We start from the raw sequence: 27,730 nt of genomic DNA, 5'->3' as shown, positions 1-27,730 counted from the left end.
ACTGCTGTTTTTGTGTTGTGCTTTTTTTTTTTTTCTTCCTCAAAATGTTTTTGATTTGCAGTCCATGTATGAAAAGTGTCGTTTGTGTAACTACTTATAAAGTCCAAAGTGGCAAGGCGTTTTATTTTAATTCAGACTGGGGTATAACAGGTTATTTCTATGGAGTTATATCCACCGAAGTGATTAGTAGACTATTGAGCTAAACTATTTCAAATACAGAGTTAGAGAGAAGGAAACGGTTTTACATACTAAATAATTTATAACAATGGTTCTTAAGACAAATAATTGTATTTAATAATTTATGCTGTTGAAAGAGAATAGATTTTGTGATGAATGAGAAGTTTAAAAAGAAGTTTTTACATTACAAATGTTTTTCTCACGTACACCATTTGCTGAAATGAGGCTCATCTTTGAACAAATGAAACCGTGACAGATTTAGACGAGCTTCTTGGTGTACACTATTCATGTGACATAAAATGCTTATATGCAATGAGTTTTGGTCTCAGGGTTTAGGTTCTAGAAATGGTTTTACATTCTAATCGAATCATTGGCATCTTCCGAACCATGACCGCTGCTTAAGTGTTGTAACGCTTAACATTCTGTGATCTTCACAAAAAGCAAACCTAGAAGAGAAAACAAATATTTAACACCAGTTTGAATAATGTATTTTAAATGTGTGCTGCCGAATAATATATCTTTCTAGTTCCAATAATATCCAGCAGGTGTCAGCATGGAGGAATTGGATTTAATGTTGAATTAATTTTGAAAACTTTTGAAACTTTAAATTAGTGATAAAGTACATTGATGAATACAATATGACAGTTAGAGATCAATCTCAGCTCAAGTCGCTTGCTTTGCATTATGGCTAAATAATCATGTAGAACGAGTCTGAATGCAAATACCTTATAGAATATAAGCAGGATGTAAAAACTCCTTGGGGACTATGCCAATAGCCCCATCCAGCTCTCAGACCCACCACCCATGGATGTTATATTCCTAGTTTAAACAAACAGAAAAGCACAGACACGTGAAAGGATGAATTTAATTGTATTCAATACAAAATTAAATTAATCAGCAAACACATAATACACATACTTAGCCTTTTTTTCTTTGCATATAGCCTATATTGTGTCCAAATATGTTCACTCTATATTCATATTAAGTCTTCTGTCATAGAAACATCAAGTGGCTTAGCCACTTTGGAACTGATGAAGATTTTCTATCTGTGGAATCACAGAAAATGTAATGCTGTGGCACGAGAAGGCACTTATGCTGTTCTTAAGGGTGTTTACTGAGTTGTATGGATCATCTGGGCTTTAAAACTGCACATAAAAACAAAGTATCGGGATGTTTACAATATAACTAAATTTCATGCACCTGCATACATCCATTCGAATGCAAATATAAATGTCAATTCAAATCTTAAAATGCAGCTTCTCGGATAATTAAAGAAGTTAGTTTTAAATCTGTTGATAAACATTAGAGAAGTACAATTGCCCCTAGAGATACTGACATAAAATTGGGGACTAGTTTAAAAGTGTATGCATAGCATTGGTTCCTGGATGCCTTGAAGAAAGCAGAGAAAATCTCTCTTCTTTTCTAGAAGCTCTGAGGTAACATTCTCCTGATTCACTCCTCTCCAAACACCTTTAAGAGCTTTTCCAGGCCAAAGCTCTTCAGAGTAAGAGAGGAGAGAGCCCCAGATCTGGCCTTTAATGAATGAAGACAGATTCAGGTGGACAGGGGTTTATAAATGAGGAGATTAAAGAACACGAGATACACTGATAGTGAAAGGCTGAAGTGTTTTAAGAGCTTTAGTATTCTAGCAGCACACACTGTACATTTAGACATGATGAGCATGTCATCCATCCACTGCCTGCTGAGGAGAGTAGGAACTAATTACCTTCCTCTCTTTAAGCACACCCACAGTGCTGAGAGCTTAATGTAGTCCTCAGCCCATGCAGATGAGGCGCTTTAATGATGCTATACGGAATAAAATCCATCTGGACGGTGAGCTCAATGCCGTTGCGGAATCAACGCCTCGGTACAGCGGTACATCCAGGAACCTGAGCTCTTTGTTTGAGACGCATGCAGCTATGCAGATGGGGATTGTTGAAGGTGTAGATTGATGTTCTCATATGACAGTTCAGTAAACAAGAAGTTAATATCGAATAGCTTACATTTTAGACCCAATACTGCCAGAAGGGAATATTCACACAGTGCGTTTTGCATTTTAGTGCACTGCTTTTCCATTGTTTTTCTATGCATAATGTATTAGACACGCGTGACTGTTGCACTCACATCTTGCCTCTTTTCCAGTGTCTTATGCATGTTACACCGTTTTAAAAAATGTGCAAGTTTAATAAATCATTGTTTTGAACAAATCACTTGCTTAGATTATTCAATAGTTTGCTGAAGACGGGCTGCGTTCCATATCATCCTCAATATCCTTATGCAACGCACTAACTAAAGGAACAGCCTAAATTATTAACTTCTTTGAAATAATAATTATTCAATGAATCAATCATAAAGAAAGTCAGATTCAGTCAGTATCTGCTTTCGAAATTGCATACATTCATGAATTGCTTTCCTTTTTTCTGTCTGTTTTTTGTGTAGTATGAATGTAATCTGGATGTATTACATTTGTCATGTTGTCCTTATTACTAGACCTATGGCCACATGGGATAGTCAAGTGCCCGTCCTTCTTTTGTCACCTACTATAAAGTTAGGAAGCATGCAGTTTACAGGTGCATTTCTTGCTTCAGAATGAAAATAACTGACTAAATGATTCAGTTATGTACAAACGTGGACCAAATTTGTGTGTAGCAATTCATTTTTGTCACTTGTTCATTGAATCATTCAATAAACCAATTTGTTCAAAAACACTGATATATCAGACCAATCTCATGGAAATTCGTACATACTTTACAAGATTTTGTAAAACCTCACTCATACATATTCATACGATTTTTGCTAAACATAAGCAAAATGTAATAAAATTACCGGTTCGAATATACTGCATTTCAGCAATGCCTAGAACAACGAGGACAGCAACAAAGTGCTGTATAATACTCCTCATAATCACAGGTGCGTCCATTGCCGATTTCAACCACGCCGCAGCGCCTCCTATCCAACACGCCTCCTCCGCCCTGCCTCCCTCACCCCCAACCAACCCCCAAAATGGTGTAACTGTGGGTTCAAACAGAGTACACACACAGTACAAGAAAGAGAGTCAATACATTCCAGTGCAGTCCGTCCCATTTCGATGACTCGTGTCCTTTTCATTCCTGCCTCATTTTTCCTGCCTCCCGGTATTAGCAATCTGCTTTTCGGCAATGCATCTGTCAGCTAGAGGCATTTGGGAGACATCCAATCTGCGCCTGACCGCAGAAAGGGTTGTTATAGAGATTTACCCGAAAGAACTGCATGGGACTGGGATAATGGGTGGCTTTTCGGGAAGCTTCTCTGTAACAGGACAGGGTCAGGTGCGTCTCAGCTTGGTCTAGGTCTGGTGGGCAGCTGCTGTGAAAGTGAAGCGATGGCGCTGACCTCCGCACGACCTTCTCCCGAGAAAGGCGGAGTTGGCACAGGGAGCTATCGAGAGTGTGCGTTGCCATGACAACACCTGCAGTGTGCCACTGATATCATTTATTTCACACTCAGGGGGGCGGCTGGCAATGGTATTCAGATGGGCCCATTGCTCTCCAGCGACCGGGAGACAGATTGACAGCTAATGATGCCTTAAAAAGGAGTGGCTTAACTTGAACAATATCATGACGGGCTCAAAAGTGACTCTTGTCTATAATAACGGCAGAATACCGATCACCGCTTTTTTCCTCTGCCCCCTGTAAATTCCCTCTTAGATGACACGTTTTGCATTCACGCCTCCCACCTCGATCGCGTTTTAATCATTTCCCTTATTTGCAAACTCTCCCTCAGCGCATTCATTTTTTCCGCATACGAGTAGAAACGCACACACACTCACACACACACAGTGGAGGCAGTAGACATGGTAATAAGAATGAGACATGAGGCCTCTGCCCCTGGCCACCAGCTGACTGAGGTAGGCCTTGGGAGTGATGGAGCGCAGGAAGTCTCTCATTGCCCCGCCGCTGAACCCGGCACTCGGGTGCTACAACCCCCTCCTCCGCTGTTCCTCTCCTGCTTCTCTTTCCTTAACTCGCATCGTAAAGCATCAGCTCCACACGCTCAGTGCTGCACAGGGACTCACTCATCCAGCCATCTTAAAAGACAAACACCAATACGTCACGTTGTTTGCTTGTCCTAAGCGGCAGACGCGGCAGGTGGCGAACAGGTATTGATCTGCTTCTCAAGCAAAGACAGCCATCGTTCAATTTATCTCAATCAGTGCATTTCATTTGCATGTCATTTTCATCGGAGCTGGCCATTAAGAACTCGTAATATTAATATTTGTTTGGCGTAGTCAAATAAAGCGAAGCGGAACACCGCAGCCCTTATATAATCCCAAATCCGGGGCGTTGGATGGTGCGACATGGAGTAAAAATGGGGATGACCAAATAATCTGCTGTCGTAAAAAGTACACTTGGGGATTACTGATGGCACTTAAACTTAATAGGCATTTAAAGTGGATTGTGTATGCTGCTGAGAGCCTGTAATGATGGCTGTTTATGTGGCCTCCCATTTATAATAATTATGCAGAGTGTGAGGGGGGCAGCCGCCGTGCAGTTCTGGACTATTGGCTTAGGCTGAATAATGACCTACTGTAGTTGACCTCGAGATGACCGTTGCCTTCTGCATGACCCCAGAACCCCAGACTCACCCCCTGATGCCTCTGCTGGTAAATAGAAAGCTCAATATGTCTATGCAGCGCCACAAAGAAGGCAGGTCCTTAGATGAGTGTGTGAGAATGAGTTCAAAAAGGAGTGTCTATTTCCACTGGACTTTCCTTTTCTTTTATGGCACCTTTTCCTTTTCTTTAGGCATTTTGTAGGAGACTGACCCCCTGGGCGGGAGGCCAACTGGAGCAGTCATCTGTCTGAAGTTTACGAGGATGTGTCCCACAAGGGAGGAGATAACGGTCACAATCGCACAGTTTTGTCTGTGAGAACTGCACATTCATATGCAAATTCGCATTTATGTTCACCTGTAAAAACCTGCACAGTGGAGCATGAGAAAATTACACATAACCATCCTAAAAGCTGTCTGAATGATTTAAAAGCAGAAAATCTTAAAATGCATATGCATATGCATATATATATGTGTGTGTGTGTGTGTGTGTTTGTGTGTGTATGTAAAACAGTTTGTAAATTTAAGATAATCAATAAATGACATGAAAACATAATGCAAAATTAGCAAAGTTTTCAATTCAAACCATTAAGCATTTATTTTAAAAACCACTAGATGCACCACCCAGCGTGAAAAGTTACAATCTTCAGCCAGAAGGTGGCAGTAGTGTCTACAGCCGTACTGATGAAGCATCTGGATGTTTAAAGTAGGTTGGACCTTGTCTAGACTGGCATCTAAAGATTCCTAGTTTACAGCCCCTAATGGTGAGAGTGTAAAGCACATGCCGTAGAAAGGCCAAGACGAACTGAAAGAAAGAGAATTGGTGGGCTTGCATGTTAAAAGGGTCCAGGAGAAGTTTGCCTCTATCTTTAGTGCAATAAATCTCTTTGCTTCTCATTCCAGGATTTTAAGGGGATTCCAGTGGGAATTCTGGCATGTGTTGGGTCTGACCTTTGGGAGTCATGTACTTTGAATCTAGGGGCATAAATTAAGAGTCTGGAATGCAAAAGGATGGCATGGCTGAAGAAAAAAAAAAAGGTTTAGGAAAAACCAAATCTCCATGGGCCCCTTCAACTACACGTAAGAAAAAAACCGAGCACATCAAACAAACTATAATGCAAAAAACAAAAATAAGACAAATAAAGTACATTTGTTAGCTAGCGCACATGCAATGTGATTAGAGCGGGAAGAAAAACATCCCCAAATGTCCTGCTGCCGTGATTCTTCAACCCTGAGGATTGAGTGGGCTGTACAAAGCTGGCAGATGGATGTTAGCCTTAGCCAGTATTTCATGTTCAAGTGTTCTGAACTAAAGAGCCATGCGGCATGAGCAGTGAAACAATGGCGGCAAGGGAGGCTGATCTGAAGCAAACAGCAAGCCGTAGTGCAACTATTATGGTTGCTCATAAAATGAGCTCTAAATGATTCACCAGCAAATTTAAACAACAAAAAAAAATAATTTGTACTGAAATTATGTGTTCAGTTATATGTTTTGGTAAATAACAAGACAGTACAGTCCAGTCCAGAATTAATTTTTATTTTTTTTTTGCATGGATAAAAAAAAAAACGTTTTTAAATAAATTAATTTAGAATAACATGAGGGAAAAAAAATCGTGACAAATTTGTAATTTTGTGGTACCCCTCTACATTTAATTTTCATGTTCCATCCAAGTATTACCAAAATACCCTAATAATAACCACTAATGAAGGAAATATTTTGTGCATGTGCTATCACCCTCCCAAATGCTCCCACATATTATAGATACGTGTAGTGATTTGTGTAGATGAGCCGAATAGCTGTTTATTCACTGTAAGTGGTGGATCAATAAAGACTGATGAGAGAGCTTTTTTTAATCTGTACGCTCTGCTTACACCAGTGCTGTGACAGCGCTGTCGACCTCTTTGATTTGTGACTTCACAGCGGTCAATCATAGCGCAGCCTCAAAAACCTGTTGGTTAGCGGAATTGATTTAGCACTTTCCACGTCTTTATCACCTTGTAATTACGCTCGGTGTTGACACAAATATACTTGGCCTCCCCTCCACGCCTCTGTGCAGCAGAATTTATGCACTCAGGTTTTATGACCACTGCTTTATGAGTGGGACCGCTAGAGTTGGGCTTGAGTTCTAGCCAGCGGTCTATATTTCACTCAGTAAGGTCAACGTTCCGGGGAAGCACCCGTAAAACAAGAGCAGCAGACCCACATTGTCTTTGGATGAATCCGAAGAGGTCTACGAGATTTGAGCGATACAAGTGCAGCCGTTTCGAAAATGCTGCCATCAATAAAAGCTATTTCAATTACATGTCAGTCACAGAGGGATTAAAAGTAAGAGCTGATAAATCTACTTGTCTGAATATAATAACAGCATGATGACAAAATCAGAGACAGGCTCTAGCTATCTGAGATGGTTAGACTCATTGTTTACACAAATTAGAAATACGGCATGAGATAAAAATAAATGACCCGTGCACATCCTTACCTTGTTTTGATAACCAAGCACGGTGCATGTAATATATATGTTTTTTATAATAACTGAATAAAATCTGGTTTTAGCTCTCCCTGTTATTTAATTCAGTTTTTAGGGATCATTAGCTGTCATAACTGTACTTTTCATTAGGGATTCATTATTATCGAGACTAATTCCTCTGCTAGATTACCCCCATTGTGTGTGTGTGTGTGTGTGTGTGTGTGTGTGTGTGTGTGTGTGTGTGACTTTTTTTTGTAGAACGCAAACTATTTTTAAAGAATGTTTTAATTGTTTTGTAATGTAATTAATGTTATTAGGGCCCTAAATGGCATAAGACTCCACTTTCATTCTATCCTCAAAAAACTGTCTGTTCTGTCTTTTGTGGTTTATGGGGACACTAATTTATTTTATAATATGGGTATGACAGAGATATTACAATTTGAAGGTGGTTTATGAGGACACTGCCAATTGCCTCGTAATTCAAAAAGCTTAAAAAACTAAAAAGGTTTGGTGTAGGGCAACAGCACATACAGACTGTATAAAAAAATTACCCCATAAAGTCCCCATAAACTACAAATATGTGTGTGTGAGAGTGTGTGTGTGTGTGTGTGTGTGTGTGTGTGTGTGTGTGTGTGTGTGTGTGTGTGTGTGTGTGTAAACAAAGAAAAAAGAAGGTCATACAGCCTTGCAACAACAATGATTGTTCATTTTGGATGAACTATTCCTTTAAGATAACAGCTCAGTCAGAGGTAAAATTAAAACACATTGATTCTTTCAGTGGTGTATCTTTAAGAAACAGCTACACTATGTGTTCCTGCTAACATCCCATTTGTAGGACACAAAAAATATATAGATTAAAGCGAATGCACCAAATAAAGTGCTTTGCTTGGCCGATCGCTCAATTTTCCAAGACACAACTACTGCAATGAATCAACAGCCTATTACTGAGAATGTGCCTGTATACAGTATTGCGGTGGTCTACAGTCCGCACATGTACAAGGGCCTTTCTGTAATGACAAGCTAAGTAAAACGGTTTAATATCTGTTAGAATAGTAATTAGAAATGTAACTGCTGTGTTAGAAAGCTGATGTGTTGCTGATATGCTATTCTTTTCTTAAATTCTGAGACTGATATAGAATAATCAACAGAGAAAAAAGCAGTAGAAACAGAAGCCGCAAAAATTCTGATTCATTATACTTTGGCTGAGGCCTTGTTTGTAAAATCCTAGAATGAGAATGTACTGACTAAGTGAAGACCATCGCAGCATTGTCATTTAGCATACAGTAAATGAATAGCCGCTAAGAGAAAGTCAGTGAGTATTGAACGATATTACTCATCTTATAGCCAGCTGCGTATTATTCATCATTAGTGAGGAGATGGATAGAGCGAGATAAGAGAATAGAAAAGCAAAATACACGCAGAGTGCTTCAACTAACAAAATAGCCAAGGACACAGCCAACAGCGCTGAACTAAAAGTCTGACCTTGTGTGTGTGTAAGAGATTGAGGGAACAAACACAAACCTTGCTAAGGATGTAGATGACATCTCCTCTCTGGAAGGCCAACTCATCGGGTCCATCAGCTTCACAGTCCCACAAGCCTTGGTAATAATTTGCATAATCTGAAATTCCTTTATTTAAAACAGAAATAAAAAAATAAACTTTTTTTTGTCAATTTCTAGCACCTCTTTATCAATGTATCTTCTTACCAGATTTTTCAGCCCATTCTTCAGCATTGTCAGTATCTTCGTCATCTGAAAAATACAGAGGGTCAGAGGTTATAGAAATACAGAACAAGTACATACATTAATTTCTTCCTTTGGCAACACTTCACAGCAGCTAATATTGCAACATCTTTCTTGCTAATTTAACTTCGGGATCAACTTTGTGTACCTCTGAACTCTTTCATAAGTATATTAAACCATATGTGCGGTGCTGGCAGAACAGCCAGCTCGTGTTTGATTTATAGGGGAGGTGCCAGGCCGGGTTAGATGGCTAGTGTGTTTCAGGCAGACAGGCATTGATTCTGGGCGTGGCACCTCTAGGTCTATGAGGTGACAGTGATAGCCCAGCTTTCCGTCTCCCACATCCATCCTCACGCTGTCAGCCTGCCGATAAAACCACCGTCCAGCAACCCTATACTTCCCACAGCACAAGCTTGCCCTGAGCTTCCAGGAACAGCATGGGGAAAAAAACCTGTAAAGCTAAAGTAGCCCTTTACCATATGTGCAAGTGCAAAATATACATCTAAAACTCGTTGAAATCTGCTGCATGAGGCTTCATTGGAAAAACATGAGATTTCAAAATTAGCATTGTCAAAATGTAAATGGATAATTCTGAATCTCAAAATATTATATATATATATATATATATATATATATATATATATATATATATTATTCTTTATATATATATATATATATTTTTTTTCATTAATTAAATTTAAATAAATTGAAAAAATGTTGAAAAAATGTTTTCAAAAGAAGTCTTTTATGCTTACCAAAACTGCATTTTGAGATCAAAAATGTAGGAAAACAGCAATATTGTGAGAGATTGTTACAATTTATAATAACTGTTAATTATTTTAAAATATTTAAAATAAAATTAATTACTGTGTACAATTCATTTTTACAAGTTTTAAAGCTACCACTTACCACTAGTCTTTAGTGTCACATGATCCTTTAGAAATCCTTCTAATGTGCTGACTTAGTGTTCAGGAAATATTTCTTATTATTTTTTTTTATCATCAAAACACTTATATATATATATATATATATATATATATATATATATATATATATATATATATATATATATATATATATATATATATATATATACACACACACAATTTTTTTTTCAGATTTATTTGATAAAAAAACACAGAATTCCTAAGTGGCAATATAAACATCTTTACTGTAACTTTTACAGTACTTAATGCATCATTGGTGAATCAAAGTATTACTTTCTTACTGACCCAAAATATTTGAATGGTATAATAAAGGAGATTATTTAATATATCAGCACACTACATTCAGCACTTTTTAGACAATGTCATAAAAGACCTGCTCAGCACTTTTCCATACTGAAAATCTGAGATGCGTAAGAGGATGAGAGAGAGATGAATGAAGGGCGGAAAAGTGAGAGAGGTGGTCACTCGATCCGCCATCTGTGGCCAGCTCAGCTGCCCAGCACACATGGCAAAGTAAGGTGAAAATGACAGCACTCCAGAGTGATGTATTTCTCCTCAGAGATCTCATTAGGTCCTCTGAGGGTCCTGCTATCACTCTGGGTGACCAGATCTTGATGTATATGCTCTTATTGATGGTGTTCAACACAGTAAAGCTGATAGTTTCAACTTCAGTTCCAAAAGCCCTCTCAACAACTGATATCAGTATTTTTTTGTATTTTTATGAGGATAATACAATATTAAAACAGCCAATCAATTAGATACACAGTTTATTTTTACCTGGAAGCACTTCATAAATGTCTTCTTCGTCCTCTTCATCATCCTCTTCATCTTCTTGAGTTCCTGCTTGGTCCTTCCATTCTTCACGGCTGCTTTGGGGGGTTTGTGCCAGATTTGGGGTTGTAACCGGTGCAGATGCTGGTCCAGGACGTGGAGGTGGAGGTGTGGTAGCTCGTTCGATGTCATCATATGTCTCTTCCTCTTCTTCCACCTCCTCTTCCTCCTCATCATCAAAGGGGATGAAGTTAGAGCTCAGATCTTGTAGAAAAACAATAAACAATCATTAACACCTAATACAGTAATATTGTGAAATATTATATTTATACTATTATATTATTATATTTTCCTACAATATTGCATGTCACTCTACAAATGGAGAGAAGCCATAACGGCAAACATTAACACCAAAATAATGAAAATGACAGAAAATGACAGTCTGATTTTCATAAATAATTGCTTTTTATTACAAATAGCATTACCTGTATAATTTAATTTGAGTGAAAACCTGAACTAATAACATGAATTTCCTATGTTCATATTCTTTTCCTCTTGGTTTGGTGGGACTCCAGACACATTAACTCTACAGGTTTGCGCTAAAGATCATGTGATCCAGCATGATCTGAGAACATTCAATGTCACGCTTTGTCAATAAATAGAGCATAAAATCTAACTGTAAATAACTAAAAATAATTGTATATTTTGGTCTAAATCTAAAACTGAATTAATGTAATTTTTAGACCTCAGTGTAGCTTTGGAGAATTAATTTAAAAAAAAAAACTGAAATTTAACACTGTGCAGAAATCGGGGGTGAAAAAAAGTGTTAAATTTGACATTTATTACAGTGCTAATACTTAACGATGCTTGTGCCATTTGGCTGTATGTACATAGGCGAAGGGGGGTGAGGAGGGAGAAAACTATCTCAGGAGTGTCCATTACTTCCCGCAAATCAGAGGGCCGCATTGAGCCCATTTTAGAGTGGCGAGGGTGCCTCAGATCTGTCTCAGATGAAGTGAGGGCCTGATTGCAGGTGACTGAGCTCTGTAACACAGGCTATCGTATCCTCACTGCCTGGATGCCAAGCAGGACCAGATCGATGCACCTAAAGGATGACCGGGCAAATCCCAATCAATTTCCTGTAAAGAGCGCTGCGCTACGGGGAAGAGGAGGCAGCCTGAAGCACGTTGGACTCAGAAGCTCAGTGACGTGCTGCATGAGGAGGTCTAGAGACCATCTTATTGGCTGAACCAGGAGGAAAGTTATTGGTATGTTTTTCTGGGATTTTTTTGTTTGTTTCTTATAAAACTGCTTGGATCAGCATATTATAATATATGTTATGCATTCTAATAAACATATGTTTCATATCTCACATACCCTTGAGGACAAAATTGATCTGGTCCACCCATTCCCTGGCCTCACGGGGACTGCTGGCTGTGAACTGCAGAGAAAAACTATCATTGTTTATTTGAAGGCTATTCTCATTCTTTATTGTAATGACAGCAAGATGACTTTTATAATTAGCAATGAGAGTGTGTTTGTGTATGTTGAACCTGGTAAGAGCGTCTTCCAGGAGCGCTCAACTCAAAGCACGAATTCTTCTTAGAGTCTTTGCGTAAGCTGGGCACCAGCTCCGCACTGTAGCCGTTAATATAAAATGACCCTTTCTGCTGCTTGTCTGAATTCAGAAGACAAGACACAAGATTCTCAATATCTCTGTCTTGATGTTCATGCCCTCATTAAACAGAACAGGACATACCTTTTTCACTCCCAAAGTAATAAAATATAGTGTTGTTTAACACACACCATCGCCTTTGCCATTCCATGCTGAAGAAACTGTGATCTGAAAAAAGAAAAATATTAGAAATGCTTGTGGATGCTACGCGACTTGAAATACTTTGATTTTAAAGATTCCTTCTCACCACGTCTCTTCTTCTCCAGGTAGCCTTGTTTTAGGATGTTACCCAGGTCCTGCGCAGCCACCAGAGGTATCTCCTCAAAAACTGTCAGAAAATCAGAAATCAAGGGAAATTATGTTGCGAAATAATGTGCTATAATATAAAATGAGTGCACACACTTACTCAGACATGAAATAGAAAACTTATAATTGTTTATAAAATGAAAATATTTTTGTGGTCAGTAAGAGTTATGCTCACCAAGGCTGAATTATTCAGAGAATGCAGTAATTTTTGCTATAAATAACTGTTTTCTTTTTAATATATTTGAGAATGCAATTCCTGTGATAGCAAAGCTTAATTTTAGCATCCACTACTGTAACCTCCAGGGTCGCATTATCATTCAGAGATCATTTTGATATGCAGATTTGGAGCTTTAAAAAGTAAAATTTCTAAAGGATCATGTGACAATAAAGACTAGCGGTAAGTGGTAGCATTAAAACTTGTAAAAATGAATTGTACACAGTAGAATTAATTTTATTTTAAAATATTTGAAAATAGTTAACAGTTAGTATCAACTGTAACGATATCTCACAATATTGCTGTTTCCTTGCATTTTAGATCTCAAAATACAGTTTCGGTAAGCATAAGAGACTTCTTTTGAAAACATTTTAGAAAACATTTTATACCACAAAAATTAGTATGTATATATATATATGTATATACACTACATTTTTAGGAAACAATGTATGCATTTACTGTCATACTATCACTTCAGGTCAATTTACTATGTCCTTGTAGAATAAAATAATTTCTTTAAAAATAAAATCTTACTGAACATATTATACTATACAACCCTGGACCACAAAACAAGTCATAAGTAGAATGGGTATTTGTTGGTATTTGTAGCAGTAGCCAAAAATACATTATGAGTGAAAATTGGCGATTTTCCTTTTATGCCAAAAATCATAGGGGACCAGCCCACTCATAAAAATTGTCCCAGGCCCCTGACGGCACTGCTGATGACAACTGTAATAAGAATATATCAAAATCTCGTGCAGGGCTTGCTGCACTTTAATCTGCACCCACGCGTCTATTTTTAGCGTGTTTTCTAGGGCATGTGAGAGTGGCAGCGCATGCGAACAATTTGCTGAAAACAGGGAAACGAGACACAAATCCTCACCCTCGCGATCCGGCTTTCATCAACTTCAAACCTCAAGAGCTAAAAGAGAGCGTAGGCGACAGGTGGGCCTCTGGGCACGCTACCAGACTTATTTAAAACTCATTTAGACACGAGCAGATGCTTCCTTCCCTGCACACTAATGTCGAAGTAATCTCTGTGGCATCTCTTCTCTTTGAGCTAAGGCTGCCATTCGATGTATAAAACAGACAGCATGCAGTGAACTGTGCGGAGAGCTGTGTTGTGAACTTGTCACCGGAAAAAAAAAATGCCAAAGAACAAAGATAAGTGCAACTGTGACGTGAGGGGCGGATATAACAGCTTGGAGAATCTAATGCCTCTATAAATAAGACTCAGCTCATCAAACGCACCCAGTCTGCGTGACATCACCATCGAGCTCTGTATGCCCGCCATGTTATGTGTTCAGTTTATCAGACAGATGACCATCTCACAAAGGAGCCCTTTGACCCTCACTCACATTCGCGAACACACATGAGCCTTTTCTGTACACACGGTCACATCTACGTTGTCATAAATACAACTGTTTGTCAAGGGTAGGTTGATGTATCATCGAAAAAAAACGGAGGCCTCGGTCCAGCCACTTCTCTGTTCATTTTTCTCTTTGTGCGCCTTCGTCCCGACACCTTTTACTCCCCTCATCCATCCACATCCCCCTCTGTTCATTTATCTAAAAGGTCAAGCCCCCGTAATAGTTCAGAAGAAACAGAATAAACAGAAGAAATGTGAGAACGGCGTACAATTAACAGTGTCTCTAATCTTCACACACCTACTGACAACCTCCTTCCTCGGGCTTTGCCGTCTGACCCCACGGTGCGGTCAGAGATTTTAGCAATGGCCAAATGAATGGCGAATTTGTGTTCGGTCATTCTTCACAACCTACGACCTGCCTTCCCGAGGAAACCAAACAGTGGGCGTGTTTCTGGACAGTCACTATATTCGTGATTCTTCCACAGGGTAGCAGTGTAACCAAACATTTCACCTACAGAAAAAAAATGGCATGTTTTTCTATTCTGAACTGTCTCTAAGGAAACCCAAGATTCTGATTGGCCCAACGGATGCAACATTTAACTTCAGTCATTTCCTTCAAACCAATGAAAGCTTGATATATTTAAAGCCACAGAGGACAAAAAGCAGCCCAAAAGGCAGTGGGGGAAAAAAACAAAAAAAACTAAACCAAGAGCTTGAACTATATTACGTTTCTGCCTGTTTCATACATCGTCAGTTTCCTTTGATTCTACATGTTTTTATAAACATGCCCGTTTGAAACCATCATAAACAAAATCATTAACCTCTGACTACTGAAGTGACATAAAAAATGCACGTGGAACAGGTCTTGAGGATTTTCATTTCAACTATAAATTGTATTTTTAATTATTCAGAGCGGTGAGGTTTCTTAACTCTCACCCCTTGCATTCTCCCTCCTTAATTAGCATAAGGCCAATCATTTCCATTTAAACGTGCTGTGGATGTTTATGAATATTTCAGAGTGTTACATCACCATCGTTCTCGGAGGCTTTGTGCTGTTAGGCCCTTTCCGACTTCATTTATTTTGTTTTCTCATGTTGTTCGTTACCGACATCAATTATTCTGAAGTATTCCAAGGCAAAAAACGGAGCATCAAAAATCATGCATCGCAAGCCTTATTTAGTTTTCGCTAAGCAGACATCCAATTCCAAGCTCGGTTTTTGTCAGTAACTCATGACAAGAGGCACACAAATACGTGGAGATGTGGGGAGACGAGAAAGGGAGCGACACAAAGCTAATGACTTTCCTTCAGGCGCTCTCCGTGGCTGCTAGACGCTTTGTGGTGATGCATGGCACGGCCTCTGCAATGTGGCAGGGCGAGATTGGTGGAGTGAGGCATTGAGCGTGCCACGCAGAAGGACGTTCATCAGTGCCACGGCAGCAGGAGAACGGGGACTGATGCCACGAGAGGAGCTCGGCGGGATACGGGAGAACCGAGAGATGGCCGGCCCAGCCTCCCTCCCCCAGCTTCTGCAACACGGAGGTAGGCACGGCTCCAGGTCACACTACTCCTACCACCAACGGGCCGCTGTGTTTACTCCCCACAGACCCGTTCCCTTTCGTAACAATAACATCGAAAAATTGAGAGCAGCAGGTCTCAAATGAGTGGTGAACAAACAACCTAATATAATATTTAATTAATTACTGTTCGTCATAAGCTCATTTGAGGTGTTCGTATTGGATAATAAAGCTGGGCTCTGTAGGCATTTAACATCCTCACCAACATGCATAATACTGCGCTCACAGGTGATGTTATGAGCACAGCAGGTGATCCGGCTATAAAAATCTGATTGATGCTGTAATGATCCGAGCAAGTTAATGTAAAACACCATTAAATAGCATCACAGTTGAGTGGCTATGAGTCAATGACAGGGCACAGTCAGCAGTGACAGATGCAAAGGCCTCTCAAAGACAGGAATGCGGCAAGATGTAGATTTAATCATACATTTAAGTTTGTTTTCTTTCAATTATTTAAAGGCCTGACAAAGGTAAGATGATCAAAATTGTATATTAAATTTTGTATTTTAAATGGCAGTGTGTGTGATGTTTTTCTCTTCTCCGTTTATCTCTTTATGACATTTGCAATGATCGAAGTGCACTGATCAAACTATTAAATATTTTAGGTAGATTGCATGTCTGCGCTTCAGGTTTTGAATCGACACAAGAGAATGATGTGCTGTGACACAACAGTCAAGATCACTAACATATTGATTAAAAGAGTCCAATAAAGATTCCTAACCGATCATGTGATCACATTTGCATACTGATGCATTCTGTTATAATACACCAAATTTTACAAACACAGATGCACGAATTCCCAAATACAGATGAGCAGATAATTGTTTTGATTTTACAGCTCACATCTAATAAAAGGAGGATTTTAAAATTCTAATTACAATTACAAATACCACAAACATGATTAATCGTTTTAATTCTACAACTGAATTTGGCCAACAAAATAATATTTAGTACAGTATGAAAACGTGTAATAATTTAGAAGACATTTACGAGTTTTAATAAATTACTGGAATGTGTATTAAACATAGACACACACAAGACTGATAAATTAAAAAAGAAACTAAGCAATAAGCCAAAAAGACAAGAAGATGCCTGCATATGCTGTACATAAACAGTGCAAGAAATCTGCATCGGATCGATGCCCTTTCCGTGTCTTCCAATTTCGCACCGCGTGCACGGGACGCGCGGGCCTGCGGCTGACCTCGGCGTGAACCTCAGAGATGAGGTGAAACAGAAGGCACGAGGGTCCCTGGGGGGCTGAGGGGAGAGGCAGGGGAGGAATGCTGATCAGGGAGAGATGGAGAGACAGGAATTACTGCGCTCTCCTGTACAGCACTTGATTAGAAAAAAGGAGCACTCCGAGCATCCTTAACCCCCCTGTACTGCACACCAATACGCAAACGGCACACAGAGAACAGCAAATTGACACATTTTTCCTCATTAAAGCAAAGGCAGTGGCCTCTGTGCGATGCCTGCGCACAGCAAACATTAGGAGGGTGAGAGAAAAAAAAAAAAAAGAGAGAGGGAAATGCATTAGGGAGGGGGAGCGAAAGACTGAGAGAGAGAGATCCCTAGGTGAACGGCTCAATTGAACATCACCTCTCTAAATTGTCCTTAACAAGAACTGATTCGATTTGAATGAAAAGGATCTGTTATTCACAACATGAGACCTGAAATCAGGCAGCCCCTGAACAGTTTTGCAGTATTACTTATTATTTACAAGATTCCAGGATGGACCTTTAGCCGGCCTCTGTTTAAAGGCGCAATTGTGGGCTTCACACATGATGTGGGAAACCATTTAGCATGCTTTAGTGCCACAACATTGTTCCTTTACTGACGAGCCGCACCGTACAAGAGGAAAATTTATAGTCTGGCAATGAGCAGGGAAAGCAAAGGGGGTCCTCCGTTGAGAGACCAGAGCTCTATAAATTTTACCCCCATATATTATGACATCCATTCAAAAGTTTAACTGCAAATACTATAATCCTGAGATGGCAGAGAGGTTGGACTGGGGTGCGACAGCCAGAGGAGATATGACTCGAAAGCAGTGTCATCATCACACACGGCCGCGAAGAAAAATGAGTTCGGCGAGATGTGGAAATATACTTAAACTAGTGGAGCCGAGGCATGAGAAAAGCTTGGAATTCGGTGCTGTCGGTTATAGCCAATTCACAAAGAAAAATGAACTAAATAGACATGAATATACAATAAAAATGAGTGCGTGTTTATTTCAACCAGAAATATGAGCAGGTTTCTCATTTTTGTTTTTTCTAATGTAAAAAGGAGGAAAAAATGTGAAAGGATGTGAATTTATTTCACACAAGAAAGTAAAAAGTGACTGCATACGTAGATCTCCATCTAATACCTTCATATTAAAAACATTAAGATCAAAAAAAGTAAACCACAGAATAAATGTTTTAAATAAACTGCCTACATTGGACAACACTGTGGCATTAAAGGTATAATTCAGGCATTTATTTAATTGTTTTTATGCATAGCATTGCACTGCTGCTGCCGTTTCTATTATCCGTTCAATATCTTTTTGGATCCATTTACAAGACACTCTGTCACATGCAATGTTTTGAATGTGGGGAGAAATTGAGACATTCCTGTAAGAGAAGAAAAAAAAGGGTCGAGACGGGGAGTGTTGCATTTCGAATGAATCGTAAAAACATAAGTTTAACCAATTAGAAAGTAACTCCAGTGCTAAATTATATGCCATCACCCCGTGACAGTGCAAGTTGTAAGTCTTTACAAATAAAAGGGATTTGCAGAACAAAAAAAAAGGAGGTAAGCATGTATAATTTCTTCTGACTTATAACTGCATTTGCTAAATAACAGTTATCATCTAATAAGCAGAAATTTCCATCTCTGTGTTTAAAAATATATAAAATAATTATCATGCCTAACCAGATGGGTTGGTAACATTTTGCAGTCTATTTCAACTGGACCCACAAAGACTGCACAGAACAGACTACATTCATCACAATTAACACACAATGCCTATTTTGTTATAATCTATATTTTTTCTACACTCGTTTCCGATTGTATATGCTAAATAATATTTAAACACGCCTATTATTTGCGCAGCATAACAATAATAAACTAACATTAAAATACGTATTTTCTTGTGGGATACCTGACACTAATTTTGAAGAAAAATATGTTATAGTACTAATCGCAGCTATCGATTCAATGCATTTAAAACGGGTTATATGAGTGCAGACGATGACGGTAAACACAGGTTATATTAAAAAAGCATCATAAAGGTAAAGGACTATTGGACAGCCCCGTAGTTTTACGTCTCTTATCTGCTTGATTGTAGGTTTTCTTTGAATAGTTTTGAGTCCAGAGCGCTGAAGTACGCCAGCGGACACGTGTCGACTGTCTGTGGACGGCGAATCAAGATTCATGATATCGAGCATCGATCACACGAGGAATGCGGTTCGCTCGTAAACTTTGACGTGTTTGTTAACGCTCGCATACATGTGTGCCACACAGGTATTTATGACCGTCTGATAAACTCCAGAAACTGCTTATTGTGAGTCTGTTTTATTTAACCGGGAAACGAGTGAGTGGAAACGGTAAGATTTCCAATTCAGAAAAAAAAAGCATGAAATTAGACAGCGCTAAGTGACAGCCTAAAAGTGTCGTTTAGTTTGTATAAAACGTGTAAATACGAGCAGGACCGCTAAAGCTTGAGGAAAACGGTAAAAGCTACATTTGAAAAAAAAGTCCACCAGGGGGCGCGTGTTAAATGAAAGTGAACGGTGTTCTCTGAAGAAAACAACTTCGACAACACTGAGAAATAATTCAGTAGGCCTATATATAATACGTACATAACATGTAAAAAGACAGAATTTAACATGACAACGAATAAACATTTAAATTGAATTAAATTACATTTTAATAAAAGTTGTCTTTTTTTTTTGTTTTCACAAACGTTTATTTTTTTTAGTCTGTGTTTAGGCTTATAGTCTAGGCTGTATCTCGATTCTTTTTTTTCCCCCAGGTTTTAACAAATACCTTCTTGAATTGATTCCTAGTGGGTCCGTAGACTAACTAGGCTACAGACGCCGTTCACATTTAAAGGGGTTTTTTTATTTAGTCATTCGCTCTGCCATGAATGATCAATAAACTTTGTTAACTCAAGATCGTGGTTTTTCAGATCAGTCACCGGGAATGTTTCGACCTACGCCAAAATAAGACGTCACAAAATATAATTTAATTTTAGCGGCTTATCATTAAATCACCCTAGGCCTAAATAATACATTTATAAATATAAATAATATAGCATATGGGTCCGAGTCAAGCTATAAAGTATAAATAATACACATTGGAATTAAGAATATGGGTCTTCAGAATAGTTCTTTTTTAAATAAAGGCTTTATTTACTTCATTCATTACCGAATAACAATAGTAATAATAATACAAAAACATTTAGTCTAACCTGCTTTACCTTTGCTGAGTGTTAGCCTAGCTTTACATTTTTTGAGACATTTGTGTAAAATAAGCTAGGCCCGTACATATCAGAACAACATTCAATAACCAAAAGGAAACAATTCGCATTCATATATTCATTCATTTATAAAAAGGTAATACTTTTATAGCAATTTGCCTATAAATATCGTTTTTGTGGAGCAGCACGCGCACTGCAGGTCTACCGCGCAGAAGAACCGCGCGTGTCCTTAAGTAAATAAATAGAAAGTTCAAAGGCTTCACGTTAAATGGTAGAAGTACAAGAGCCAACAGTTACACATCTGTAATCTTAATCCAGCCATATATGAGCAATGTCCTCTTTACAAAAATAAAACCAGCGCTTTATTTAAAATAATTTATTATATACACAACACAAATCTGGACACAATTTTCCATCTTATGCTACTCTATAAAATTTAGGAGAGCGGGATAAGTTAACTTGAAGTGTTTTTATTGGCTAAAGGTGCTTGTGGACTGGAGCCAGGCATTGTTGTAACAAAAAAATCACTTCACGGAAAATCCTCATCTTGTGATAACATCAAGAGGATTTTTTTTTTCTGTTGTACACTGGAATCTGTCATATCACGGCCCTGCCAGTCAGCATGAAAATGATTTGGTTCAGTGGTTACCGATGGTTGTGTTTTATCACACACACACTGCAGTAACGTGCATAACCAAGCCAGAAATCTCCCAAACTTAAATATAGGCTCTCACTCGTGAAGCTCCTCACTCAAATTCAGAACCGTGTGGGGGGAAAACTCTTTTATGATTATTACATGTTTCAACACTCAATTTAAAACATATGGTAAATTAGGCAATTAGCATAATATTTTCCATTTTTTGACAGATAAATGATACCTAAGCAGGCTGACAAATCATGGGGAGGAAAGACATTTCATGGAAAAACAGTTTGTCTGGTCAGTTTAAAGATGTGAAAACATTCCAATTGCTGCCGTATAACAGACCTCGAAGAGTCAGAGAAGTCAAATGGATTATGTCAGCAAATACAAAAGACACAAAAAGAATCTGGGAATGTTCATTTCGAGCGTAAAAAGCGCTGCACAAATGCCGAGAATTTGTAAATATTAAGAATGCAACAGACCGGTTGCCGAGAGCAAATCTGCATTTAGCCGAAGCTAAAAAAGACACGTAGAAGACATTTGAACAGCACTCCCTCCCTGTGGGTGTATACAGGCGAACACACCTACACGCGCTTTCATTTGTTTCCCAACGAAAGCATCAGGCCACCTGGGCCTTGCATCGAAACTTCATCAATCTCCAGAAATGGAATCCAGTGGAGAGAAAAATCAAATTCTCATTTGCAAGATGGGTAAGGGGGAGAGGAGAGAGAGAGAGAGAGAGAGAGAGCTGGAGGTACCTGGGAAGGCTAACCTCTAGCTGAACCCACAGCATTGAATCGTTTTGCCATTTGTCTGCGATACTGACAGGCTGCAAAGAAGATTAGACACTCAAGGTTGTGACTTCCTATTCTGCTTATTTCATTCCTTGCAAATCATGAAAGACTTCCTTTCCTCACCCACAGTAACTTTTACTAGATCGAGACGTATTATATCGAACACAGAAGCAATATTTTCCTAACCAATGAAAGAAAATGCATGATGAATATAGTGATGTACGCTCTGTTGACTCATCACAGCGCAATGAATAGGGCGACTGACAATGATATGACATTAACAGTAGAAAATCTCCTCCGAATGATCACTACACTGGGCTGGAGAAAAAGGGAGAGCGTGTTTGGGTGAAACGGTGAAATTACAAATGAGCGAGAGACAGAGCGAGAGCAAATATCAGCATTTTCTGCAGCATCGTAGCCTTCTGAGAGTGAAGTGAACTTTTGAACCCGTATAGCAGAAGCAGCGATGCACTGAGGATGCTCGGGTCTAATATGTGTCTATTTCAATTAATTAATGCGAAGGGAAACAGAGGGTGGGAAAACGACAGCGCGGAGGAAAGATGGTGTCATCTTTGCCGAAGTCATTTAACGTGCCCTATGAAGCCTGCCAATGCCTCATACTTTACTCTTTGACAAAACCGCAGCAGAATATTAATCGCGATTGGAAGAAATTAATGGATGATTACTAGAACGGATGGGCGCTTTTGGGGTGATCTAAATCTTGTCCCAGCCAGCGAAACTTTATTTGAACTGTGATGTTGCTATGGCAGCTGAGGTCAATAATGTAGACTCGGTTGCCCTAGACAGAGTTCAGACAGGTCACGAATTGACCAGAACAAGACCCAGGGGTCAAAAGTTTACTGTAGGGAGGAAGAAACACTCAAAGCGTGAGCACTCACAGTAAACGCATGGAGTTAAGAGGCTGCGTGGATGAGCACCAGCTGACAACGACTCAAACACTCATATAAGGTCACATAAGGTGTTTATGATCACGTGACTTCACCTCCACGTGCCACTGCATTAGGATAAATATGACAATCCGAGGCTGCAGGACAGAGCTCTTCCACAGTAACTGTGATGATGACGAAAATGAGATTTGGTCACTTCGGTTTGCTAAGGGTCGCTTAATTGCCGAGCTAAAATGTCTTTTTCATTGATGCAAGCTCTTTTTGGACTCTCCAGAGATTCATTACAACAATCAATTTCGCAACCATTAATTTAGAGGCTCTAAGATCTTGAGGAAAAAAAAAATTAAATTTACATCTTGATGATCTAATTTGCGATAAAGAAACATCTTCGGCCTTTCTGATTGGCTTCTCCAGCTTTGCCTGTAAAGCTGTGGTGGGGTAAGATAACAGGAACGAGAGGGGCTTTTGTTTCTGGACATAAATCAAGTCAGTGCACACAAAGAGCCCAGAGCATGTGCGGCCTTTGATAGGACATGCATTGATATTAGCCTCTTAAACACACAAACTCCTGTCAGACTGACAAACCATACACCTTTTCTGCTCTATTTGTTATTACTGAAATGATTGGTGGATTGGAGTCTTGTATGCGACCTTTTTTCAAATCATTTGCGCGATACTTCTAAGCAACTATCTGCTTCTCCAAACCATTGAGAGCTATAAGAAGGTTTCTTTTTTTTTCTACAACTTTTGCATTTCCTAAACTTGACCTGGCAAAATATCCACCCCGCCGTGAGGCTCCTCCTGCCCTGGGCTTCCCGTCCTCGGCTGCAGGGCTGCTGTCATCCAGACGAGGCTGCAGGCACGGTGGGGTCAACCGTGCGGTCTGCGGGTGAAACTCAGTTCACATTACCATACAGACAGGGGCCCTGACAATAGAGCGCCCATCTGTTCCTGTCAGCTATAACAAATCTTGTGTCAAACCTCCCTCTGGAGACAGCGAGGCAGCGCTGGCTAAATGAAATAACGCTGGCTCCTCCCATCGACGAGTCAACTGCAGCCTCGTCCTCCAGTCAGGTTAGAGCACAAGCAGACACAGTCAATTTCCCTTCCTCACACAGGCGAGCATGTGACATCACGGAGCGAGTAACGGTGTAAGAATTGAATGCCTGAACTATATTTACCCTCCGCTACAATAGGGTAAATTTGAAAATATCAGCATGCAAGGACACCGGCTCATTCATAACACAAATGCTTTTTGTTTTTTCATTCACTCGAGCTAAGCAAAAAAAAAGGGCCCTCGGCGTGGAGCGTTCTTATTGAATAAAAGGCAAATGAGAAAACAAACCAAATCTGAATTGCTGAAAAAGGTGCGCATTTGAATCTTAATCTTCATGATTATATTCCCCTCTCTAATTTCATATGCGGCGGAATGCTCTCCCGCTCAAATTCCAAATGTCCTCTCGTAGGGTTTGATGTGAGATTCCCAACTGGTGAACTAAACATGAACCCTGAACTGCACTTGCCCTTGCTGGTCATTATCTTTATTGAAAGAGCGACATGATGCGAATCTTCTTCGAGTTACTCCTCTTTGACTTATATGCCTTTTCCGGCAAAGAAGCGAATCAAAGGAGCACATCCAGGTTTGACCCCTTTTGTTGCTAAATTACAAACAACATATAAAATAAATGGGACGATGGAGTATTCATTTTTACCAGGGTTGTGAGAAGTTTCATGTCAGTGAACAAGGCAGCGTATTCAAGATAAAAACAATAAATTATGGTTTTCACAAATGGCAATTGTGTAGCCTGACATTTTTTTTTCCGTTCAATCTGGAAAACTATTAAAAGAATAGTAAATAGTTCTATAAAGTAAAAATCTCCCTCTCTTTGCCTTTTATTGGATTATAGTATCATCTCTGAGCCGGTCACAAGAGATCAATGCTATTGACTTGAATGCCCGTTAATTCTTTTTTGGTATTTCTGCAAAGCTGCAGGCTGAGAAAATTGTCAGTTGTATGATGAGTGATAAAGAAGAGAAAATGGATAAAATGCCCCTCAGGTACGGGGTAGAGTTTCAAGACCAGCTGGTTACAGAGGAGCCGGGGATGATCAGTCACAGATCACGGCCCGAAGCAAACGGCAAACTGCCCACGTAAGTAAAAAAACAAAACAATCAGCAAACACAAAACACAGATTTTGACGGGCCATTTTCAATCTGCAGCACGTCCTGTTTTTCTCTATTTAAACCTTGAATTACATGCCGGTTTCCGTTTTCAAAATTGTAGTAGGCTATACAAGTGTAAATATACTTGGTGTCAGAAGGACAAGAAAGCTAACATTCTGACACCATTGTTAAACACAGTCAAACATGCCACAGCTTAACCCTAAGAACCTCAGAACAACCCGCTCGCCTGCCACTAGAGGGAGAGCTTCATCTCTTTTGTATGGAGGGTAAAGACAACCCTCCCGTTCCCCCTCCACACACTCCTCAATGCCAACAGCAGAGTTGTGGGAATCCACTAGAGGGTGATCTGTTACCAAACACCTCCACCGGGGTATTTCATCACTACCAGCGAAACCCCCACAACAACAAATGCGCTAAAGATGCTTTAGACAAGTTTCCTGTCTCAACTTATAACAGCTTACATGCATTAGACATTGGAGTAAACGCACTCATCCGCAGAAACTCACGTTCAGGAGCACCTTCCTCCTGGTAGTCAGAGGCCACTGACATATCATCTGAGGGGGCAGAACGTCCCAGACTGGAGCTGCGGTTGTCATCTGAGCTGTCCTCAAGATTGGACTCGACTAGGATAAAAACAAAATTCAAAATCAAGAGCTTCATACAAGCAGAAACTTTGCTGAGTTAATTCGACAGACACAGGCCACATAAAATGAAAATGCCGTGGGAGGAAAATCGAATCTTTTGTGAAACCGACTTGTTTTCTATAGAACCACTGTTCCAGGAAAGACAGAATCTGAACGGAAATCTCGGTGGGCAATTAATTAGAATCATGAAACAGCTGTTCACTTACATCTGTGGGGGAATTCTTGTGGGTGTCTGCGAAAGAGAGGAATTAAAAATGTGTTTAGAGAAGAACATTTTGTAAAGGATAAAATAACCTTCTAAACAAATGGACTTCACGATGGTCAGAGGTTTTATTGAAAAGGAGTATTGCGTATGGCTTAAAATCAGGTATAACTGAGGATTATAAAATGGTTCGTATTGTTATACTCTTTCTCGGTCTGGAAAAAAAACATTTCAGATCTGCAATGAGAGCCGTACGACAAATTCTAAAAGAATCAAAGAGATGTAAGATTGATAGCAGGATGAGTGTCTGTATAAACACATGCATCTGTAAAGAAGTGCACTGCAACGTTTGCAGATGATGCATAGACAGCTAAGTATTCGTGTAAGTCAGTTCTAAAGAAAAAAGTATGCTTGTTCTCCTTGCAAACACCTAGCGCTGCAAACCACAAAACCACTCCAGCGAGTAAGTGCTGTAATTGTACTCCTTGCTTGTAAAAAACAACAATAGAAGAGCTGTGCCATTTGCTTCCTGTCTGTTTAACTGTTGCGTTTCATTTGTAGCTCAATTGGGAGCACAGATAATTTGCTTTTATAAATTTACTTTTTGTGGTTTTCAATATAAAGTACAAACAAGGAGGAGCGAGTACGCGTCAGCTCTAATAGCTACACATGAATAAAACATAATGTGACATCCCTCACCTCTTTTGGATGACATGAAAATTTCGCAGGAGAATTTCCCTGGCCTCTTGAGCAGGGATACTGAGATTCTCATCCTGGAGTATCTCAGAAACAAACAGCTCACAGTCTGAAGGGAAAAAAAGATAGAAAACGACCTCAGTAAGCTATGCTACATTAGTTAATTTGTGAGATACAAAAACATTGAATGTATATAAAAACTAATGGTAAAATGTACAAATTTTTACTTTGTATTTTAATGTGGAAAGAGAAAAATCTGATCTCATGTTGTACTGCTGCTCAATAGCGCATGCATTTTGAAATATGCAAAAGACTGTTCTATTCAGGCAAATGCCATAGACGACTGAAGACAATAGTCATCCTGTCTGTTGTGTCAGAACAGATACTATCTTATGATGGCATTTTTCATGTGTACCATTTCGTACAAAATGTGTTACTCTAAAGTAAACACAGCAAAGCAGGACAATTAAAAGAGAAAATAAAACTAATGAAATCATAAAATAGTTTGCAATCAAGGTTACCTTCAAAAGTTATCATTAAAAAAAAACTATACAAAAATAAGTAGGTCTAGCCTACATATATAGGCTGTAGCTTATTTTATGCGCACGGAAAGAGCACTAAAATCACTAAAAGCACTAAAGAGCACTAAAATCAACAGCAAAACAATGGAGAATACCTTTTAATAGTTGTCTGATGTCATCAACAACCGTACCCATCTCACTCTGTAAGACTCCAACAGATATAAGGGGTAATAAAATATGCTGATGTCGATTGAAGGTAAAAGAAATTCAGAATTAATTTGTTGGTCACTTGTCATCCCACAGCATCAGTTCACAGCATGAAATAAAAAGGAATTGAAAGAGATATCCACACACACAAGAATCGGTTGGCAGAAAGAAGATGAAGAGGAAGTGCAAAGCACGCTGTGGTGAAAATGAAACGTGCCCAAAGAGATTGTATGCGAACTTGTGATATCTGAAAATGAATGTCAAATTAATAAAAAAAAAACAACAACTGCCTATTAGCCTACTGCTGAATGCGCCTTTGCCGCAATATTTAAATTTTTACACCATAAAACCGGTTAAAAATCAGTTAGGTAGCCGTTTTCAATTTGTTGTCGTCGGCGTGAAGTGTTCTCGATTTAACAGCCGAGATCAAAACACCTCTACACCTCGTTTTTAATCTCATTATTTGCCCTAACCACTATCACGACCAGTGATCAGTACCAACGTTACACCATCACGTGCAAGTAGTGGCCATGTCTTCTCCACGTCGAAAGACTCACAGAAGCTAAGGGCTTACGGGCAGGTTGTTTAATGATCGTTGTGTTCTACGGGTTGGGTGCGTCAACTGATATATTAGCATTTTA

General features: G+C 39.3%; 1 protein-coding gene across 1 annotated transcript; it reads right to left on the bottom strand.

Moving 5' to 3' along the window:
- Positions 1 to 269: 269 nt before the first annotated feature.
- On the bottom strand, positions 270 to 27,322 carry skap1 (src kinase associated phosphoprotein 1). The gene is made up of 13 exons (XM_043254009.1): positions 27,038 to 27,322; positions 26,365 to 26,470; positions 25,670 to 25,695; positions 25,326 to 25,442; positions 12,618 to 12,698; positions 12,455 to 12,538; positions 12,249 to 12,373; positions 12,073 to 12,136; positions 10,702 to 10,959; positions 8,942 to 8,986; positions 8,757 to 8,863; positions 903 to 996; positions 270 to 623 (listed from the first exon to the last, which is right to left on the bottom strand). The coding sequence occupies exons 1-12, from the start codon at positions 27,075 to 27,077 to the stop codon at positions 967 to 969; spliced, it is 1,083 nt and encodes a 360-aa protein (XP_043109944.1). The 5' UTR covers positions 27,078 to 27,322; the 3' UTR covers positions 270 to 623; positions 903 to 966.
- Positions 27,323 to 27,730: the final 408 nt, after the last annotated feature.

The sequence above is a fragment of the Puntigrus tetrazona genome, chromosome 12 (genome assembly GCF_018831695.1).
Source record: "Puntigrus tetrazona isolate hp1 chromosome 12, ASM1883169v1, whole genome shotgun sequence".
NCBI lineage: Eukaryota > Metazoa > Chordata > Actinopteri > Cypriniformes > Cyprinidae > Puntigrus > Puntigrus tetrazona.
The sequence above is the reverse complement of the archived record's forward strand: the minus strand, read 5'-3'. Positions and strand labels throughout refer to the sequence as shown.

What these genes read in the sequence shown, in the direction of transcription:
- skap1 (XM_043254009.1), bottom strand. Translation starts at nt 27,077, where the DNA reads ATGGGTACGGTTGTTGATGACATCAGACAACTATTAAAAG. An exon ending in CATTTATGAAGTGCTTCCAG is followed by an intron (nt 8,987 to 10,701) that starts GTAAAAATAAAC and finishes TGTATTTTTCAG; the next exon opens with ATGACGAAGATACTGACAAT. An exon ending in AGAATGGGCTGAAAAATCTG is followed by an intron (nt 8,864 to 8,941) that starts GTAAGAAGATAC and finishes TTTTAAATAAAG; the next exon opens with GAATTTCAGATTATGCAAAT.